Genomic DNA, 20,754 nt, shown 5'->3' on the forward strand with positions numbered 1-20,754 from the left:
GAACAGAGTGAATCTCAGGTTCATTTTCTCAGATAGAATAAGGTTCTGTGTCATGCATTTTGATACCTTTTCATTTGTCTGATTTACCTTTGAATGAAGTCATTCTGCGTAAGTATATATTTCCTACCATGTTTATGTATTTGGTTCTATACTTAGATTAGTTTATGACATCCAAATCATTCAATACACCCTCTCAATTAAGAAGCTTCTCAAGATGAACAGGAATTCAAAATGCGAGATGAAATCCTATTCAAATGACATTTTTCTACTCTAGACACAATATTAGCCTTTCAGTAATATAGTTTCAAACATTTAACCAGATTTGATACATTTACTTTAACTCCAAAGTTCTGAGATTCTAACATACTTTAAGGATATAATAATGAGTAGATAGTGCTTTAGGTGTTCTTAGATAGCTTACTTTGCAGTTGGAAAAACAAACACACAAAAAACTCTAACTATTAATGTACTATGAAAAATTCATAAAAAGTGTTTCTGTAATATAATGGATAAAAGAATGTTAGATAAGGGCTTCATAATGTTCCAAACATGTATCTAGAATACTAAAAGCTCCTACATATAGTGACAAAGATGGACAAACAGCAGAATCATAGGTAAACAGAACAAATAATTTTCAATAGAGGGTACGAAAATGTAGGAAAGGTGTTAAATTTCATTAGTTATTACTGAAATGCTACTTAAGACTAGAAAAAAATAACATCATGGCACATTAGCTGCAAGGGAATGTATTCTTTAGCTTTGTAATTTCTAGCATCAAAAGAAAATTTATGAGAGGCCAGAATATAGCTGAATGAGCCAATCTCCAGGATGGGTGCAACCTAAAGCCTAGAAGAAGTGCCAGTTTTTATCTAAACCTGCACTGCAAACAATTACTTTTTGTATGATTTGGTACATGCACAATTTGTTTCCGATCTTAATGTGTCATTTATTTTCAGTTTTGTTTTCATAATGAATATTGCATTAATCAATATTAAATTAATGGTTTGCGTGTTCCTTAATGTCCATAGACAACATTAGAAATTCTGGATTTTAAAACAGATTAGAATATATGAGTAACCTTCACCTTCAGGTGATTAGAAAAATGATGAACATTGATTAGTATAGCTTAAGTATGGCTTTATTAGAAGTAAGAGTAAAATTTATTTGAATGTGCTAATGTGTTATATTCTTTTTTATTACAGTGAACTTTAGAGCTTTAAGTAATTGGTAATTTTTTAGTATTCAGGACAGAAATCTGCAGGCCAGGCTGGATCTCTTTTTAGAATCTTACAAGGTCCAAATCAAGGTGCCAGCAATGCTGTGTTCTTTTCCTCAGGCTCTGTTGAACTTGTTTCTGTGTTTACTCATGTTTTTGGCAGAGTTTATTTCCCTGTGGTTGTGGACTATGGTCCACATTGCCTCGTTGGCTGTCACCTTAGGGTAGCGTTTAGTTACTAGAGACTGTCCTTGTTCCTTGCCTTATGGTTGCCTTCTTCCATCTTTAAGGCTATTCTACTCATGTTTTACATCACTCTGCCTTGTTCTACTACATTCTCTGTCTCTGGCATGGAAAAGTTTTCTGGTTTAAAGGCTCATGTGAGCAGCCTGGGCAACGCAGATGTTTCAGAATAATCTTCCCAACCAGATCTGTGTCTTTGTCCTGTCTGCAAAGTCCTGTTGCTTTGTAATGAAACCTAGGTTCTAGGGATTAGGAAGAAGACATCTTGATGGGGACCCACAGTTCTGCCTATTGTAAATGGCAACTTTGAAATTGATCTGAAAAATGCAATTGTCTTAGGACTTCTTTATGTGATTATATTCTGGTAATTGTTGAGTGCATAATTTTGTTGTTTTTTTACTTATATAGAACGTTAATGTTATATTGAACTAAATAGCCAAACTGAGCCATCAGCCAAGCTTTCTATTTGTAACAAGAAGATCCATAAGACTATTGGTATTGAAAGATTAAACATTGAGCTTTTTTTTTTCATTTACATGTTATACTTAAAAAAGTACTTAGAAGTAGGGAGATCTTTAAGTAAGAAGTTGTATTAGTAGAATAATTCATCTGCACATGTGATCTTCGCTATTTTTCCTGAAAGACTATTAGTGTATGGTTATATTGTCCTCAAAGAATTTTTCAAGTTAATAAAAAATGAGTTAGGAATATTGCTTATCCCTTCCAGATTGGCAGGAGATTCCACAAAGCCTTTTGAGCATTATTAATCATCAACATATTTGGATAAAAAAATAATGCCTTTCAGTAGTGTTGAAATGGGGAATACTGGAATATTCTACTTTTGTCAGGCTCACAGAGGCATTGTTTAAATGAATAATTTCTTCCTTAATTAGCATAAAATAAATGTTAAAATTTGTGGTTAAAAACAGACATGAATTATTAGATTATGTAATATAAAGAGCATATCAGTTTCTTTGTAAATATTTCTGAAAGTGATTATTATTATAATATTGTGTGATTCTTTTTCTTCCCTAAATTTTATTTTTTAAGAGGCTTAAGGAAAAACAGTAGGCTATTAGTGTGTAGTTTCACGTTAATTTTGTTACTAGCCAGGATGAATTTTTAAGCTTCTCTGTCTTTACATCTAAAATCTGCTCTTCCATGGCAGTCACCCCGTCCCTGTGCTCTGTTTGTATTGAGATGGCCGTTGTGCTCCTTTTCAATGCAGGATGAAGTCAATGCTCTAGGCACCAATTCAGCTGATGTATTGCACTGGACCACTACCACCACCATGAAAGTCCTTTCCAACACTACCACCACCACCAAGGCGGTGCTTCAGGCGGTCAGTGATGGGCAGTGGTGGAAGAAGTCTTTAGCCTACCTCCGGCCGCTCCAAGTAAGCAGGCATCCCTCTTGATGAAATCAGTCTATTAGCATGACTTTGCCTCTCTTTTCACTTCTAAGTCTTTTGTCAAAACAATCCTCTAGACTGGGCATCAGTGTCTCCCATCTGAATCCCAACTACAAAGGAGGCTGCTTGCTACCTGAAGATTTTAGCTCAAAACCAGACCAGGCACGAATGTCCATGAGACTCTTTTCTCCAATGGACTATCAAAAGAAAATAAAAAAACAAAAATGCCAGTCGTAATACTGTGGCTCAAGTGGTCGAGGTCTACCCTTGAGTAATAAAAGCTCAGGGACAGTGCCCAGGCCCAGAATTCTGTGATCCTCATTTGGGTAAAGTTTGGTTCATATATATATCATAATGGAAATTTACTGAGATGAAAAAGAATGGGATTGTGTCAGAGTTTGCTTTTGCTACATTCCAAAAGGCAAGTACTTGGGGGAAAGTGTTAATAGCCAACTTGGAGACAGCTGACTACTCTTGTTTCCATTCTGGAAGTACAGATCAGCAGTAGAGCAAATGAGCCCATTGCCTTCTTCAGAGCTGCTAAAGCTTTTTCAGAAGGGAAGCAATATGCCACAGTAAGGGTGGAAGACGCTTGCACTGACTGGTAAAGTGCACTCACTGATTGCTTCAGTGTCCGATTCATTGTTGTCAATGTGACCAGGAAAGTGCTCATGTGCTGTAAGGTGGATTGAAGTGCTGCTTGTAGAAGTAGCTGTTATTCTCACCTCTTCTGCTGAGTACTAACTATGTCACTCTGACACCCTTGCTTTTGGTTACTGAAAGCCTATCAATTGATGTCTCCTGAAATCAGCCTTTATCTTTCTCTTTGCTCCTTGTTTTCTCTCATTCCTTCTCTCTTTTTTATCTAGTGTTCTTTGTTCTGTTTAGGGGCAAGAATTTGGTGGTGCTTATCAAATGGCGAGTATAGCCAATGAAGATCTAGAAAAACAAGGTTGTCATCCCTTTTATGAATCAGTCATCTCAAATCCCTTTGTCACTGAGGTAAGGACAATGTACCTAAGAAGATGTATCAAACTGTCATGTTAGTGTAGCAGTATTAAAAAGAAAAAAAAAAAAAACTCAGCCAGGTGCTGAGTCTCATACCTGTAATTCAAGCTAATTAGGAGGCTGAGATCTGAGACTTGACGTTCAAAGCCAACCTAGGTAGGAAAGTCTATGAGATTATTTCCAGTCAATCATCAAAAAGCAGAAAGTGGAGCTGTGACTCTAGTAGTAGAGCACTGTCTCTAGCCTTGAGCAAAAAAAAAAAAAAGGCTCAAGGGCAGTGCTGGGGTCTGAGTTCAAGTCCTAGGCTGAGCCCAAAAAGAACCCAAATTGTCCTGAAAGTGTACTTCATTGGCTTGATTTTTTACTCATGTTCATTGGTTTATTTTATTAGTTTTGTATACATTTAACATATTATGAGATAATCTATTGGATATGTTAGATAAAATAATAATATATAATGAGAACTTGCTATTCAAGTCACTGGAAGCCATGAAGTCCTACAATTGTATTTCTAAGAACATGTTCTTCTTAGAAGAAAAGTGAGCCAATTAAATGTGAGACTGCTGCTTTTGTCTAGTCGGAAGTGACCTATGATACCTACCATTGTGACTCTGCGGAAAGCTTTGCAGAAGTATTATTGAGAACCGGAAAACTGGCAGAGGCTAAAACTGAAGAAGTGCTCCCGACAACAGAAGGTAAGAAAAGATATAGTTTCTCAAATGAGTAGAATTCATATTTAGAGAATATTACTGGCTCAATTAATGAGAGTTAGAAAAATAAGGAAATAAATTCTCAGTAGTTTTAATTGGCTAACTTGTCATCATCCTCTCAAATCATAGATCAGTATACTTTTTGAGAACCTACTCTTTTCTGGACCCTTCATTGAAATTTTACAATGATAGCTTAGAATTCTTGTCTTTAACTTGTTAGTTATGCAAAGTGATTATCATACTGAATGTTGTATCTTGCCCAATAAATATTTATTTTATATTTTCATGCTTTACTGAATTTAGATCTGTAGATCTTTCCTTGTAGAGTTTTGGAAAAAAATACATATAGGTTAACCAAAGATAATTTGACATTTGCAGGCTTTTATTTTCTTTTCTCTCTTTACTGTCTATTTCCTTCTTTACAAAGTTAGAGGGTAGGTTTCTTGTCTGTTTTTTTTTTTTTTTTCTTGTTCTTTTTGTGGGTCTTGGGACTTGAATTCTGGGCCTGGGCACTATCATTGAGCTCTTCAGCTCAACACTACTGCCTTATCCCTGGGCCTGGGCATTGTACCTGAGCAGTTCAGCTCAAGGCTACTACCCTACCCCTAAACCACAGCCCCACTTCCCGTTTTCTAGTGATTAATTGAAGATAAGAATCTTACAGTCTGTAGTGCCCAGACTGGCTTTGAACTGCGATCCTCATATCTCAGCCTCCTGAGTAGCTAGGATTATGGGTGTGAGCCACTGTGCCCCACTTCTTGTCTGTTTTTGTATTTGTTTTTTATGGTACTGGGGTTTGAACTCCACACCTGGGTTTTATAGGTGAGCATTCTACCAGTTGACCCATCCCTAGTTATTCTTCCATCTCCGTTTGTAGTTTTCAGATAAGGTTTCTCATTTATGTTCAAGTGTAAATCCTCCTGTGTATGCTTCCTATTGCACTAACTTTTGTATTGATTGAGACAGATTTAGCTTTTCTTCTATATTTTATTTTTTGGTGCCAACCTGAGTCTTGAACTTAGGGTGCTGTCTCTGAACTCTCTTACTCAAATCTAGTTGTCTGCTATATAAGGCATAGTTCCCTTTTCAGCTTTGTGATGGTTAATTGGAGGTAAGAGTTTCACATCCTTGTCTGTGTGGGCTGGCATCGAGTCACAGTCCTCAGATTTGAGCCCCTGAGTAGCTTGGATTATGGCTGAGTTACTAGCACCTGGCTAAGCTCTGCTTTTTGCCTGAAGTTGCCATGGGCTTCAAGCTGTCCTCCCAATCTCTGTTTCCTCAGTAGCTTGGAGTATAAGCAGGAGCCTCTGATGCTGGAGTTCTGGTCTTTATTTTAAAGATAACTTCTTTCTTTATGCTGCCTGCCTGCCTGCCTGCCTGCCTGCCTGCCTGCCTGCCTTCCTTCCTTCCTTCCTTCCTTCCTTCCTTCCTTCCTTCCTTCCTTCCTTCCTTCCTTCCTTCTTTCTTTCTTCCTTGTTCAACAAAACATAATTTAATGAACATGAGAGGGCCTAGATTTAATCATCATTTATTTCTAATCAGTATATCTTCTTATAAACTTTATTTAACTTTTTGCAACTGTATGCTTGTCTGTCATCCTAGGTAGAGGTGAGTGTTAGACCCATAGAACATTTGGGGAGGTAGCTCAGTGGTAGAGTACTTGCCTAGCATGCACAAGGATATGGAAAGAAGGAAGTAAGGAGGAAAGGAGAGAGGGAGGGAGGGAGGATGGGAGGAAGAAAGGGAAGATGGGACGGAGGGATGGAGGGATGGATCTAACACTGGAGAGCTGTCTACTGAAGATAACACTGCAGTTAAAATCTCTAGTTCTTTATGCTGCCTTTCTTAATAAATACTTGTGAACATCTGGCTATTAGGCAGTGAGAAGAGAGATGGAGAGTTTTCCTACATGTTTTCTACAAGTCTGATCTACAACTTCAAGTTATATAATACTGCCACCACTTAACTACTGCTTATTCTTTCCTTCTCGCTATTCTTTTCATTGCCTAAGGCACTTACGCTTATACTAAACATGACTGACATTAGATATGTCATTACCAATTTATTGTTTAGATAGCTAAGTACATGTATGAATCTGAGTATCTGTCATTACAGAGAAGAAAAATGGCATAGGCATGTCGTTAAAGGTTGGATAGTGATGCTTTCTTGGAACAGATTACAGTATCTCAAACTCATTCTTCAGGTTTTAAGGTTTCTGTGTTTTCCACAGCTGAATTTGGAGACATGTTTCAATAACTTAATTTAAAGCCCATGAGAATGACTTATTCTGAGATTACTAGCCCTTCACTTTTCCTAGGGCCCTAGGAGAGTACCCAAATAATACATCATCAAAGTGAACTTGAAATATGAAGCAATCAACCAGATTGTTTTGAAGAGGTGTGTGATTTGAAATAAATATACTTGATGAAATGTCGGGGGCTTCCTCGGCTCTCCTCATGTCCACTAGATACTGAAGGGGGAAGAGGAGGCATAGCGCACACCTGTCAGCTACTTGGGAGGGGAAACAGGAGGATCAATTTGTAAGGCTCCCAGCTTAGAAACAAAATACAAAAATAAAGGGCTGAGTGCATAGCCCAATAGAGTTCTTGTCAGAGATGCTCAGTACTGTGGCTTAGTCCCTCCTACTGCAACAACAGCAGCAGCAACAGCAGCAGCAGCAAGAGCAATAAAATAAGAGGATAAAGAAGACAGCACTGAGAAGAGGGGAAGAGGGGGAAAGGGGTGGGAACTGAGCATAAGCTCTTCTTTAGTCTGAATTCATGTATACATTCTATTTTTTGCAGTGTCTGTGTAGTGTCAACAGAGACTTTTCTTCCCCAATGCTTTTCCAAAATATCTTTGCTGATACCAGATTTAAATGATTCTTCAGAGATACAAATATAAGCCTATTGGAGAATGTTTTCAAAAAAACAAATGTTACTGAATGGGAAAGTATTTCAGAGTTAAGAAAACGTATATTGTATATTCTCTTTAATATGCTATCTAACTTGAATGCAGGGGAGATTTTAACCATAATCATCCTTTTTATTTATATTTAAGTTTCTTTATGAAACATTTTCTTTTGAATTTGATATCTTTGGATAATGTTAATATATATACATATATATATATATATCTTTGGCTATTTTGTAATATCAAATAACTGCCAGAAACTCAGTAGAATTGAAGAATGTTACATGTTAAGTGACTCAAATTAAAAATCGTGTCGCAAATGTGATTCCTGACTAGGTTGCATAATACTGTGTTATACTGCAAATTAAACTTCTAAACTGCCTTTCACACTTGAACTCTGGGCCTGGGCGTTGTCCCTGAGCTCTTCAGCTCAAGGCTACCGCACTACCCCTTGAGCCACAGCACCACTTCCTTGAGCCACAACACCATTTCCGTTTTTCTAGTGGTTAATAGGAGATACGAGTCTCATGGACTTTAGTTCCCCAGGCTGACTTTGAACCTCAATCCTCAGATCACAGCCTCCTGAGTAGCTAGGATTACAGGCATGGCCCACTGTGACTGGATATAAAGTTGATGAAAGGATTTTTATGGGGACTAGCTAAAGAAAACTGATCATTAAACTTATTTAGCTAAATGAATGATTGAGTGGATAATGATCTCCAAACCAATGATGCTGGCAAGTTTTCTCTGTGAATTTAATTCTGGAATAAAATTTATCATGGAGTGCTTTCCAGAGGCACCGATTTTGCACAGAATTAGTGCTTGAAGGCTTAGGCATAGATTTCATCTGATTTTGCCTCTCTGACTAGTTTAAAAATGTATTACATTCAAATTTTAGAAGAAGCATTGCAAATTAACCTCAACCTGCTTGAAGTAGAGCAAGACTTCTTTTTTTTTTTTAAATAAAGTTTATATTTAAAATGGGGCCATCTTGTGGATTCTAGTGAAACCCGTGTATGATCTCATCCTTTTTTTGATTTTGTCAAATGTTACTTCAAATGGTTCAGAGATTCCAAAACCGAGTGGTTTCCTATGTATTCCACTTTGTAAGAATCACTTTAGTCTCAGTGGCAGATGCTAGGAAAGTTTTTGTTTTATGAACCCAGAGCTTCATATTTGCTTGGCTGCTCTGCCACTTGAGCCACACCTGGAACCCAGCCAAATTTTGATATCTAGGGGGTAGGTAGGGATGGTATCCCTTCTCCAATCCCTTCATCAGTTTCTTTTAACAGATCATGTCTTGGCTAGGAGGGGCCTGGGCTCGACACTCTTATTAAAGAGAATAATGAGTTGTAATCTTGTATGAGAGAGAAAAAGAAGTCAGGAATGCTTTGGCAGCAGTCATGTCAAAGACTAGAGAGGAGGTTTAATCTCCACTCAGCCTGCATCTTGTCACGGGTGGCTGCAATATGCCTCCATGTCTTCTAAGCCTAGAGAGTGCAGTGTGGCCTGTTGCTCAGCTGGTTGAGGTTGAAGACCAGGAATGTATACTTTGTCTTGAAAGATGCCTCCTTTGGGAGTAATTAATTGACAAGGAGTTGTAACATTTGACATCTTTGTCAGGGTGGAATTTTTCTTTTCTTCACCCAACATTTTATTTAAAAAATTTTAAATTCATAGAAAAATTTAAAAACATTTACACAGATATTGATCTTCCATAGACCATCTAACTAGCGCCTACCACTTACATTTACCATACTAACTGAATATGCAGTACATTTCTTTTGCCCTTTATGCCTCTCCCACCCCCTCATGCCCCACCATGAGCTACCATACTAAGACCTTAAAATTATTTCAATAGAGGCTGGCTTTTGAACTCTGATTCTCTTTCCTCTGACTTTTAAGTATTGGAATTTTCGAAATGTGACCACACCTGCCCCTAATAGAATATTAACATTTAGGGAATAGAAAACAAGTAAATTTTTTTTCTAAGCAGACCAACACAATTATGCTGTGCTTGATTAAATGTGCTATGGTGCTGCTGTTTTAAGAAGAGTCTAGGGGCTGGGTGTTTGGCCTAGTGGTTAAAGTGCTTGCCTAGCATGCACGAAGACCCGGGTTTGATTCCTTGGTACCACATACTTAGAAAAAGCCAGACGTGGTGCTGAGGCTCAAGTGGTAGAGTTCTAGCCTTGAGAAAAATCCAAGGATAGTGCTCAGGCCCTGAGCATAAGCCCAAAACTGGCAAAAAGAAAAAAAAAAAGTCTAGAAAGATAAAGACTGTAGACGTCATAAAGAGAGAGGTTGGGAGGTCTTCAAAGAGTCCTTTTTTTTTTTTTTTTTTTTTTGCCAGTCCTGAGCCATGAAATCAGGGCCTGGACACTGTCCTTGGGTTTTCTCAAGTCTAGAGTTCTACCGCTTGAGCCTCAGCACCACTTCTGGCTTTTTTTTTTTTTTTTTTTTTTCTGTGTATGTGGTACCAGGTCTTCATGCATGCTAGGCAACCATTCTACCACTAGGTCAAACTCCCGGCCCAAGAGTCCGATTTTTAAGCAATGAAACCCTAACTTAAGTTACTGGGAGGTAGAACAGAACAATGTGTCAGAGTTCTTTGGAAGTTTTGGAGGCTCAGTAGGATTTGCTCATGTTGTGCATGTTAGGAACAGGACAGAAGATAAAACTGGGCATGATGGATTTCCAGTGGTTTCAACATAGCTTAATGAGAGAAGTTTCTTAATTCAGAAATGTGGAAGACATTGGCTCAAGACTGACTAATTTGGGGCTACCTCTAAAAATCAAGATTTTTTAAAAAAGACCATACCTTGAGTGGCCACCTCTTGAAATTAAGTGTATGGTTAAGTTCTCCTTGACAGAAAATGTGCAGTGGTACCGAGAGATGGTGGTGAAATGATAAAATACCACTCTGAGTAGGGGGGCAAGGAAAGGATGATGATGGTTTAGAGATAACTGCAGGTGAGCTTTTGCCCTTAAAGTTGAAGGAGGGACTATCTAGCAGTGCCTATTACTTCAGTGAGCTTTGAGGTAAAAGGAAAAGTGGGGAGGGAGAGGAAGAGAGGAGAGAGAACACACAAAGGAGCCCAGTGGGCTTGGTGGCTTTGGAGAGCAGTAATTAGTTGAAACACTTGTTGGAGGGACTTAGGGACGAAGAATCAAGACAGTATCTACAGTGTAGCCAAACACTTTATCTAAGGAACCTAGCAATGGTAATGAAGGGGGATTTGAACTTGTTGGCATGATTTGTGTGTTCACTTAGGGCAGATAGAAAAGGGCTTAAAAGAAAAGGACTTTAAATCCCCTTTTATAAGTAGAGGAAAACAGCTCACTTCTTCTGTAGAGAGGATGTGAGGAGTAATTGATTCACTTGGTTGCTGCATACTCAGAACACATGCAGGAGTTGCAAACAGTTAGCCAGGTGTGACTGTTAAGTCTTCATCTCTTTTGAGTGAAATTAATCCTTATGCTTAAATGAAATGGTTAATTCATTAATAATTGTAATTTGCATGAATTGGAAATAATTGCCTCTGTTACCACTGTGGTAACTATTAATGGAATAAGCCATTACTAGTCATTTGATTTCAGGAGAAATTATAATTTGTCCTAACTGAAGGAAATCATTTGTGTTGGCTCAAGCTTCAGCCTGTTATTTATAGACAGAGAAGGGAACACTGGGTACTTTCTGTGTGCCAGAGAGCTACTGTGCATTTGAAGTCCTATACCTCATTTACTTCTAGCTGTATACTAGGGAAATGATACTCAGATCCCAAATCTAGAAATGTTTTGAAAATCAGAATGATTTTTTGTAACTTGTTATCAAAACCTGAACTGAACCCACATGACACAATTTCCAATTTTTGCTTATCTTTCTCCCTGTGAACATTCAATGTTGCGGAACAGGGCATAGAATACAAAACTGCTGGAGAAGTAGTGAAGAAGAGGATTGCAGTTTGAAGAAAGCCTAAGTAAAAATTAACAAAGCCTCATCTTAACAAATGAACTGTGTGTAGAGAGATACTTCAGTACAGAATCCAAGCTACAAAGGAGGCATATATATCGTAGCACATTGGTCTCAGGCAGTCCTAGGCAAAGCAAAACTCTACACATAAAATAATTAACGCTTTACTTATTTCACTTAGCATGAATTTTTTCCAGGCCCTTTTATTTCTTTGCAAATGATGTAGTATTATTCTTTCTAATGGATGCATAAAATTCCATAGTGTATGTATACCACATTTTCTTGGCACATTCATTTACTTAGGGACATCTGGGCTGATTTCATATCTTGCTGTAATGAACATTGTTACACAGGTGGCTTTAGAGTATCCTAGTTTGTAATCTTTTTTGAGCAAATGCCTAAGAGTGGAAGTGCTGTGTCACGGGGTAGTTCTATCTTGTTTTATGATGTATGTCTATACTGCTTTTCAGAGTGGATTTTACTAGTTTGCATACCTACCAACATTGTGATAGGGTTTATTTTTGCCTGTTATTGTTAGTTTGTAATTGTTTGCATTCTTGATAACGGCTATTCTAACTAGGATGAGGTGGAATCTCAGTGTTTTGATTTGTATTTCCTTTATGGCCAGAGATGAGCATTTCTTCATATGTGTATTGTCTGTTTTCACTTCTTCTGAAATGTTTCTATTTAGCTCTTCTTCCCATTTAATTAGGTGGTTGTTTCATTGAGGGTTTAGTTTCTTAAGGTCTTTGTACATTTTAGGTATTAGGTTCCTGTCTGACATATAGCTGGCAAAGACCTTCTCCCATTTTATAGGCTGTCTTTTTTGATTGGTAACAATCTCCTTTGCCATACAGAAACTTTTCAGTTTGATGCAGTATTATTTATTGCTTCTTTCTTTGATCTGCTGTGTTTCTAGATCTTTACTCAGAAAATTCCTGTCTGTGCTGACGTGTCCTACTATTTTTCCACTCCTTCCTGCAATAGCTTCATGTTTGCAAGTTTTACACTGAGTTGTAACTGGTACAAGGTAATAGATAGGGATCCATTTTCAGTTTTCTGCATGTGAATATCCTGTTTCACCAGCACCATTTGTTCAAGAGACTGTCTTTATTTGATTCTATGTGTTTGGCTCCCTTATCAAATATTAGAAGTGGTTTATTTCTGGGTCTTCTATTCTCTTTTCTTTTATTATTGTATTTCATTGTCAGGGTGTTATATAGAGGGGTTACAATTACATTTGTCAGGTAGGAGATGCATTACTTCTCACACATTGATACCCTTTCTCATGTTATTGTCCCTGTTTCCCTTGGGTACATTAATTTTTGAATATTGATATCCTTGCCTATGTTTTTCTCCCAGTTTCTTTCTTCCAATTCCTCCGAATCATCTTGTTTTTTCCCTTCCCTTCCCCATTTAAGACAAATAAATGTATATACAGTATACCAGACTCTACTCCCAAGTTACTCGAGCTGATTTGAAACTTTGTCAAAGTAACAGGGTATAAAATTCACCCTCAAAAATCAATGGCTTTCCTGTATGCCAATAATGAGAAGAGTGAAGCAGAAATCAGAAAGGCAACACTTTTTGCAATAGCCTCCAAAAAAAATACTTAGGAGTTAATTTAACCAAGGGAGTAAAGGACCTCTATGATAAAAACTTTAAAAACCTGATAAAGGAAATTAAAGCTGGAGTAAGAAAGTGGAAAAACCTCCCATGCTCCTGATTTGGGAGGATTAACATTGTGAAAATGACAATCCTGCCAAGGGCTACCTACAATTTCAATGCAATACCCATCAATATCCCGACAGCATTCTTTAATGAAATAGAGAAAGCAATCAAAAAATTCATATGGAATAATAAAAGGCCCTGCACAGCAAAAACAGTCCTTAGCAGAAAGAACAGCACTGGAGGAATATTAATGCCAAACTTCAGACGATTACAGAGCTACAGTAATAAAAACAACTTAGTATTGGCACAAGAACAGGCCTGACGACTAGTAGAATAGAACTGAAGATCCAAAAGATCCAGAAACAACCCATAGACCTATGGCCATCTGACCTTCACTAAGGGAGCCCCAAAATAGGATATTTTATTGGTCCCTAAGTGAAGTAATTCAAGCCGAGAAAGACAAAGGATATATGTTTTCTCTCATATGTGGAAACTGCAATCAGTCTATAAATATGTAAATATACACTTTGTAGTAGAATACAATTGGACACAAGTACATTAACTGAAATATAGTAGATTCAGGGAAGAACTCAAATGATGTACTTCCTTAAAAGTTAACTCACAGTCATAGTCCAACAAAATAAACCCCAAGAATCAGGTATTTGGCAGTGGAGGTACAGGATCAAGGGAAAGAGGGTAGATGAATGAAGATAGGAAGCAGGGGTAATGCAGTTTAAAATTCAGTGCATATTCTACAAAATTGCCGTGGAGGGACATATGGGGCTGGGAGGTCTGAAGGGGAATGATGAAATGGCATGACATGGCTCATGTCATAAACTATTTGTTTAATGGCTGTTCCTTTGTATTACCACATCGAGATACAAATAAAATTTTAAAATAAACTAAAAGGTGCAGAGGACTTGACTCGGCTGATAGAGCCTTTGCTTGTCGTAAATGAGAATCTGAGTTCATACCCCTGTACCTGTCAAAAAACAAAAAGGTTTGTTTTACTGTCAGTGTAAACGTCAGTGTCTTATTACTGGGTGTTCCCACTCCATGCTGATGAGAATCTCAAGCAGCAAGACTCTGACATAAACCCATGAGAGACCGGGGCTGCGATCCCATGGCCTTAATTTTGAACGTGGTTTCCTTCCTGATGTGTCATTCTGCTTGAGTTTTTATTTTATTTCTACTTATAATTTTGAGTTTTTCTGAAATGTACCTGAAATTTGGCTTTTGTTCAGGTGCTAGTAGGCAGGCAGACATGGAAATGATTGTCATGAAGATGTTGATCTAAATTTCTAAAACGGTAGGTGTAGCAGGAAAGGGCATGGATGATCCAGAGGCAGAATCAGCCAGGGGATTCCTGGTGTACTTCACTGTGTTTTTCATGGCAGGGGAGCTGGAAGCAGGTAGGCATGCTTAGGCAAGTGGAACACTGGGTAGTGTGAATTATTTTTCAGCTCTGTTCTATTCACGGTGGACTCTGTCAGGATCCTGGCCTCATGCTGAATAAGACCAGAGAGAATTGACTTGAAGTGTAAAAGGCAAGCTAGATCTCTTGTTTCAGAACCCAGTTGGTTGGTTTGCATGTCAAATCTCAACTCTCCAGGAGTAACAGTGCCACTAAATGGCAAATCATCACAATTCAAAACACTGCCCTGGTTCACTCTGCTGTATAGCTGAAGTCCTGTGGGTGCTACTTGCCTTATTTGCTTGAAGGGCGATATTTTCATTGTTTGGTGACAGTAGTGACCCTGAGGCTTATAAATGACCCTAAGCACAGTTTTTATTACTTTGAGGTGATAGAAATGAACTGCATTTCCCTTTTTTTGCCTGATATAAGCCTTGAAGCCATCTATATATGTTTAAAAATGTTAGTAGCCATTTTGTGACTTGTGTCTGATAAAGTGTGATAGTTTTATAAACTTACAAAATTTAAGTAGTCCATTTAAAGATGTTTCCTGAGGATTTATATTTATCCCAAATCTGCCATCATGGCTCATCTTTTGTAGCCATGTTGTTATTGGAATGCTTTTCTTTTGGGATTTCTTTTTTGGTCTATGGTATTCTTAAGAATATCTTTGGTAGTAGCATGTTTTCATCCCTTGAGGCACTTGAGTTTTTGGAAATTGCCAAGTACACATTTAATAAAGGGAAAAGATGAGTTGATGTTATGACTTTTTTAAGAGGTGTTATAAGATTATTAGTAATGGGACTTAATTTCCCATGTGGTTCTAAGATTGGCTCTGGCTACAACTCTAAAAAGTAAGGTTCTACCATAGCTAAAGAAAAGCCACACATCTGAAATATAGGCTCCTGGAGGATTCCTTTTAAGAGAATGCTAATTTTGATGAGTGGGTTCAGATATACTTGTTTGAAAATTTTCATGATAAAGAAGGGAAATATCTAAAGAAAACTGAGAGGAAAGCAAAAAAAGTGGATGAGGTTACAACTAAAGGTTATTTTACCAAAAAAATGCTACAAGCAAGAAAATGAACAACTAAGAATTGCTAATATTGGAAAGTTGTATTTTTTTTTCCTTCCTTGAAAATAAAAGTGTAGGCCTGTAGGTATGTTTTGAACAATTGACCTCAGTCAGAATGGCAACCCTTGGGTCGTGTGTGTATATGTGTGTGTGTGTGTGTGTGTGTGTGTGTGTGTGTGTGTGTGTGTGTATGTTAGTACAGTATGTAATTTCTATACTCTGAAGTAAATCTCAAATAGTCCTAATTTTCAGCAGGCTCAGTTTTCATGGTTTATTATCTCTTGCTTTATATTCTGTTGTCTAAAATTTATATCTTAGCCATTTTATCCTTCAATTTTTAATAGTCTTTGAGGGCACATTGCACCAATTTCATACTTCTTATTTGTTCTCTAATTGTTGGTACAGAATTAGATTTGAAAATTATTTGTTCAAAGACTTTCTCTTGTCCTGATCTGTTTATTCCTCAAAGACTAAGGCTTAATTGTCTTAGGGTATCTAAGAAAGTTTTCATTGATTTGAATGAAGGGACACATTTGGAAATGGGCTTTGAAATGAATAACTTTTGATTAAAAAATGTCTTTAAAAACTGTATGACTCCTTCAGAGGCTTGAGGCTGACTAATGGCCCTTGGAATTCACGAGGCTTAAAAAAAAACACATGGACATGAGTATTTAGAGAAACAGCATTCTGAGGTGGCAGTGAGGTGGCTTGGTATTCCTTCCTGTGAAGAAAGTTTGAAGTTCTAGGCTATCCTCTCATACTTCACTCCCTTCTTGATTGATCTGCACTCTCCTGTCATCCACACTGCCAGAATTTCAACTAAACTAGATTGTTTTTTACAAGTAATTTGAAACTCCTAGGGTAGAAAAACAAACCAAGTGTGGTCTGTTTCCAAAAATACATGTCATTTACTATGAATAATTCTTGTACTATTCCCCTTTATTAGTATAAATCATAGGTCTATATTTTTAAATGATTGGTTTATATTATGATTATATGTGAATTTCTGGTCTTTGTCACTAAATCTTTGAATAAAATATAACTTTATTAATCATGCGATATATAAATAAAGGCTTTTGGTAATGTTCTGTATTATTAAAGCTATGACATGAACAGATTGCCATGGAAACTTTGTTAATTATTGGGGTAATTTGCAATATGAGCAAAGCAAAAGGCTGATTTCCTTTTTGCAGAGTGTGATGAAGAGAGGTGTTTTGTAAGGAACAAAAATTGTAATAAAAAATTGTAGACTGTATTTGTACTTACAAAATAGGTTTATTGCTCAGCTCTTTAGTACTCATTTGATCACTCTCCAAATTAGCTGTTGTTGATACCTAAAATTTTCTAACTTGGCCATACTCTTTAAAAATCAAAAGACCTAACTCTTAAGAGACAAGTGTCACTGGCTCCTTAAACTTTGCAAAAACTGCCCCAATGGGATTTCCTTTTGTTCAAGTAATATATGCTGTACTTCTTCTAGAAAAGGCAAGAATATTATTTTAAATCATTTTAAGATGCCATTGATGTTTACATTGTACGGAATAGATTTTCATGGAAGTGTTAAAGAGACCTCTTAGCTAATTATCTGTTGAAATCACAAAGGACTAAAGACGTGACACCTAGTTATCAGGAAAATCTTAGAGATTCTAACCCCAAAAATGTGTTTCCCCTCCTGCATTTAGTTCTGTTGCAACTGGCAAGTGATGCTTTGCCTAATGATATGATGTTGGCGCTTGCTTATCTCCTCGCCTTACCACAGGTAAGTTTACCCTTATCAAAGAAAATATGAAATTTTATGCTAGATCTTTTTACCAGTGAACCTGTTTATTTTGCCAGTCATTTCTTCTTGATAGCTCTTAGGTATTGCCTATTCATTATCAAGAGATTGATTCTACTATCTTAGCAGTAGTATAGATCTTTATATATACTTTCACATCATAGATTCTTTCTTTATAGTCTCCTAAATTGTCATATCATGTGTTCAGTTTGGGGTGAAATTGATATGATTGGGACATTATAGCAAAATCCTAGGGTAATTACTAGAAATGTAACAGTTTATATAGTGATGTTCTTAATTTCCTTTCAACTAAGTCAATTCTGTTACATTCTTTCCTAGGTGTTAGATGCCAACAAGTGCTTTGAAAAGCAGGCTCACTCTGCATTATCTCTGCAGCTGGCAGCTTATTACTATAGCCTACAGATCTATGCCCACCTGGCTCCATGTTTCAAGGACAAATGCCACCCGCTGTATAGGGTGAGTCCTCATGTCTTCCATGTTACCGATGTGTATAGCCAGTCCTTCTCTAAAACAGTCCCAGTACCTGTTTCATCTTTGTATGCAGAATGCATTCCCTCTTAAGCACAGTTGCTTTTCCAGGCATCAGTAAGAGGTAGTCTCTAATATTTGCTATTAACTTTATTTTAGTTAGGAAAGGCTAAGTTGATGGAAGAGGATAAATGTAGAATTGGCCTTTTAATTCACTACCAAAAAGGAAAGTAAGCAACATCATTTGTGTGTGTGTGTGTGTGTGTGTGTGTGTGTGTGTGTGTGTGTGTGTGTAAATGCTGTACTTACATTATAAAGCTAGAGATTAACACTAGTAATTGTATAGCTGGAATAGCGAAACATAGGATCTCTGCTTGCCAAAAGCTTTGGACTTATTTTCATTTTTCATTTGTGAAAAACCTAACTATGGTCTGGAGATCTGTGTGGCACCTGAGAGGTAATAGTCTTCCAGGTCTTTTTGTTCAGAACAGCTCTAAGGTGAGCATGGGAAATCGTCTGCTAGTTATTGAGTTATTTCAGTACTGGGGCTTGATCTCAGTGCTTGGATATTTCTCCTTGGCTTTTCTGCTCAAGGCTGGCATTCTACCACTTGAGCCACATTTTGACATATGGCTTTTCAATGGTTAAGTGGAACTAAGAATTTCATGTACTTTCTTCTCTGGGTTGGCTTCAAACCAGGGTATGCAAGTCTCAGCCTCTTCAGTAGCTACTAAGTGTGAACCACAAGTGCCTGGCATATTAGTTTTTTATACTGATTATTTTAAATAATAGTTAAGTAAACATATCAAACATTTAAGTTCATTATGTGCAAGTCTAAGTCTAAGTTAGGCAAGATTCTTCTGCCTTTGGCTCCCATAGGATATACAGAAATAACTTCACATGTGTACCACAGTTCTAGCTTCCTTAACAATCCAAAAGAAACCTAAGAACCTCTAAGTGTATGAAAGTATTTTAGTGTAGTAACAGCTATTGCTCTGATCCACCAATTTTTATTTTAAGAGGAGAAAAGTAAGTGAATAGTCTACACACAGGTTAATCTCCCAGGGACACTGTTGTAATTAGGTGCGTGTTATTTTTAGATAGCTTTATTGTGATAATGTTGTTTGGCCAAGAAATAACGTTTTCTTATTTTACCCAGTTGATGTAAGGAATTTATTTTGAGAGTCTTGAGTTTCTTTTCTTGATTGCTTATTTGTACAGTTAAAGTAAAATTAGTCTAGCAATGTTGTTTTGCTTTTATATCTCAGGTGTGTTATATATACTTTCATATACTGCGCTATAAATTGAAGCAATAAAGTGAACATATGGGAGAGATGTGGCAGTTTCACTTTACATTTATCTTTTCATTAGTGCTGTGCATATACAAAAGTAACAAGTAATTTGTTATAAAGTAAAGCACAATGACACTCTTCTTGGACAAAATGCATGATGTCTTTTTGTAAACTTGAATTTATTTCCCAAAAGGTTAGTTAAATTTTCAAAGTATGTTTGACTTGAGTTCCCTTAAGCGATTGTCATTGGTAAGAACGTAGATGCTGAAATAGCATTTTCTTGTTTCCTTTCAGTTTTGCTGTCCCCTGAGGTCCTAATGCGCAGCACTCTGCTAGCCTCTCTTGACTGCAGCAGAATGAGAGGCTGCCAGTCAGGTTGTTTATCACTAAACATACGTGGAGTGACATGTTGGTGTTACCTAAGGCTACTGAGCCCCTTTCCTGCTCCCCACTCTTCTTAGAGAGTTCTAGCTCCAGGAACTACAAACAAGCACACCGAGGATTCCTGTCAGATGGACATGTTAGTGCTCTAAAAAAGCCAAAAAACTGCCTGCAAAGATAGATTTTCGCATGTAGTTTTCAGTTTTATTTTCTAAAATCAAACTTTAAAAATTGGCTAAGAGGAAGTTTCTGGCATATATATTCTGTTATCTATCTATCTATTCTGGTATATGATTTCTTTTCTGATAGTAAATTAATTTTACTAAAAATTGAAATGGATTATTTCTGAAAGGGATAAGTAAAAGAAAAAATCATTAAGGTAATTTCACCTCCCATTTCATATCTAGCCAACACTGTCTCTTACTTCAATATTCAATACTTCAGTCACTGTCAGAAACTTCATTTAAGATTTCTACAATTAACGCCTTCAAAGAGCTAAAGAGCCACATTGATTTGTAATGATTAGAAATGAAGGTGTATCTGTTTCGGATTTTACTATACTCAAAAGTCTTGTCACGTGGAAGGAAATGTGAATATTTTATTCTAAGACCTGTATTAGTGAATTTGTCATCCATTCAGCATTTATTATCTCCTCTGAAAGACGCAGGCATTCCTGTATGCTTTTTACTACCCTGTAGTTGAGTTCATGTAGTTAAGAGTTTATGTACTGTTCATGTTGCTAGGTGGTGAGCTATTTAAAACATAATTTGTAAAATTATGGTCTACTGGTGAAAGCTGCACCATCAATAAAATGCATAAATAAAGTAGAGGCCGAGCCAAAAAAACAAAGAAAAATGATAAAAAGTTTTAGTGTGTTTATGTGTATCTGAGAGAGAGAGAGAAAGAGGCAGAGAGAAACAGAGAGAGAATTACTAAACAGAACCAGGAAAGGCCCAGTTTTGAAGATGCTAACACTCACATGGGGCCTGCAGGAAGAGATTTCAGACAGGGATTAGCAGTACCAACATCATAGGAGCGTAACTATTGTGCGCACAGACATTGGTATAATTTTTTATATTTGATGGTGATGTTAATTTTTTATATTTGAATTGATGTTAAAATCTTAGTTTATAAACGTTGAGGCATGAAGCAGTTTGCTGACTAGCAGAAAGGATAGATGAG

At 37.0% G+C, this 20,754-nt stretch overlaps 1 protein-coding gene across 1 annotated transcript in view; it reads left to right on the plus strand.

Annotated features, from left to right (window-relative positions):
• Positions 1–20,754, plus strand: part of Nbas (NBAS subunit of NRZ tethering complex) — a 262,549-nt gene that overhangs the window by 149,668 nt on the left and 92,127 nt on the right. Inside the window, exons 36-40 of the mRNA XM_090337434.1 lie at positions 2,688–2,855; positions 3,759–3,872; positions 4,456–4,573; positions 17,316–17,392; positions 17,750–17,887. Coding sequence (XP_090193560.1) covers positions 2,688–2,855; positions 3,759–3,872; positions 4,456–4,573; positions 17,316–17,392; positions 17,750–17,887 — 615 coding nt within the window. The remainder of the gene's footprint in view (positions 1–2,687; positions 2,856–3,758; positions 3,873–4,455; positions 4,574–17,315; positions 17,393–17,749; positions 17,888–20,754) is intronic.

This window comes from Megascapheus bottae, chromosome 7 (genome assembly GCF_031878675.1).
Source record: "Megascapheus bottae isolate mThoBot1 chromosome 7, mThoBot2.hap1, whole genome shotgun sequence".
NCBI lineage: Eukaryota > Metazoa > Chordata > Mammalia > Rodentia > Geomyidae > Megascapheus > Megascapheus bottae.